This window comes from Vulpes lagopus, chromosome X, assembly GCF_018345385.1.
Source record: "Vulpes lagopus strain Blue_001 chromosome X, ASM1834538v1, whole genome shotgun sequence".
NCBI classification, from domain to species: Eukaryota; Metazoa; Chordata; class Mammalia; order Carnivora; family Canidae; genus Vulpes; species Vulpes lagopus.
The window spans coordinates 46,916,528-46,918,344 of record NC_054848.1 but is presented as its reverse complement, the minus strand read 5'-3'; the positions used below and the strand labels follow the sequence as shown (position 1 = coordinate 46,918,344).

At 45.8% G+C, this 1,817-nt stretch overlaps 1 protein-coding gene across 1 annotated transcript; it reads right to left on the bottom strand.

Annotated features, from left to right (window-relative positions):
- Positions 1-465: 465 nt before the first annotated feature.
- Positions 466-1,413, bottom strand: FOXR2 (forkhead box R2). The gene has a single exon (XM_041740661.1). It carries the CDS (start codon positions 1,411-1,413, stop codon positions 466-468), a length of 948 nt encoding a protein of 315 aa, XP_041596595.1.
- Between the last annotated feature and the right edge of the window lie 404 nt (positions 1,414-1,817).

Sequence of the window (1,817 nt, the reverse complement as noted above, 5' to 3'; positions counted from 1 at the left end):
GAACCTCCAGGCTTCAAGCATCATGCCTAGTTCTTTATGCATATATACCTTCACATGGCATTTGAGGCTCTTCAAGGCCTGGTTCAGTCTTGCATTTTATGTTTTGTACTCCACCATTTGCTTTCATATGTGAATATACACTCCAGTAAACAGAATTCATTTTCTTGTAAAATATGTCCTCTCTCCTTAACTTCCATGCTATTATTACTAAGTTTTCTTGCCTCTGCTTAAAATGCATAACAACTACCACTGTTCTCATGCAACTTTCCACGATTCTCTACCTGGATTTAAGCTCTACCTCCTCTGTATCAACCTCTCAGTTTATTTAATACTATTCTTGTAGCTGTAGCTAAATGTAGTCTTGTCACCTACCAGGCAGGGCAGGCTGAGGATTAATGAAGGCCAATCCGGGAAAAGGTGGGCTCAGTAAGGAGGGCAATGTTCCAAAAAGGGAGAAATGGTACTTCAAAGGCCAAAGAGGGAAGTCATCACATCTGGTTGGCTCATGCACTGTTGGATGCTCTCCCTCCGAGCAGAGGCTAAGGCACGAGTCTCCTCCTGAAAGCGGCGGTGTCCCTCTTCAGTAAGCCTCCAGAGGCCAGACCGTGGTTTTACATGGGTCCCATTCTGAAGATTGACTGGTGCCTTCTCAAAGCTGCCCAGGAAACAGAGATTGTGGCGGATGGTGTTTTTCCAGCCATTTGGAGCTGTCCAAAAAAAGGGGAAATGCTGCCGGGTGAAATTGTAGATCTCTTGCACATTAAGGCCACAGGGTGGGCTGTTTCTTAATGCCAGGGCAATTAGGTGACTGTAATTGAGCGGAGGCCGGGGCCAGGACTTCCTCTCCTGGCTGTTGCCTTGCCATAGCTTCTGATTCTGGAAGCACCCCCTTTTGTTAGGGGATTGGAGGGACACAGAGCATTTGTTCTCTTGTTCCTCGGTTTCTTCTTTTGTGAGCTCCCAGTCACTGGGAGGATAGATGAACCGCTTCTGTGGGGAAGATTTCTTGCTGGAGGAAGCTGTCAGGGATTCCATCACTGTGGCCTTTGAGCAGTTAGACTCATTCTTTGGGAGTGGCTGAGGGTAAGGAAGCATGCTTGTCAGATCCTTTTCTTTACTGGGATTTAGGGTCTCCTGGCTGCCAAGGGGGCACATGATGTTGGGATTTACCCACATCCACAGGTTAGGTTCAGAGTCAGGACCATCTTTGTCTGGACTGGTTCTCCTCTCTTGAGGCACCTTTGGGGGCTCCATTACTCGGAGTCTATATTGGGCAAGGTTCTGCTCAGTTAAGTGGCATTGGTCTGTGGTGCAGGGCAAGAACAATTCATTCCCCATGTCCCAGTCCAGCAGCCCTGGGACCTGGCCATGGAGACTGTACCAGAAATCAGGATTTTTTAGTTTTATGTCCATCTTTAGTAGAGAGGTAGGTAGAGAGAGATTTCTAAAGGGACAGAAATCTGAGGTACTTTTCAAAGCCGTTGTTGGGGCACTGTTTTTGATGCCTTATATCTCATCTGGGGACCTTATCAGGAGGCCTGTTAGAAGTACTAGAAAAAGGCGTATGGATACCTCATTGATTGGTGGTCGAACTTGGAGAAGTCTCAGTGTTCTACAACAGAACTCAAAGCAGAAAAGTAACTAAAACAAGCTTTTTAGTAGAAAAAAAAGTTCAAAGTAGAATTCCCGAACTTCTGTTGGAAGCAGGGAGTCCCTGCACAAGGATCTACATGTTTTGAATTATGTGCCAACTAAGGTGATTTGCATAACAAGTTGATGGGCATATCTTTCAACTCTTTCTAGGTTCATTTAATTAG

Coding starts and splice junctions, on each gene's coding strand:
- FOXR2 (XM_041740661.1), bottom strand. CDS start 1,413: ATGGACATAAAACTAAAAAATCCTGATTTCTGGTACAGTCTCCATGGC.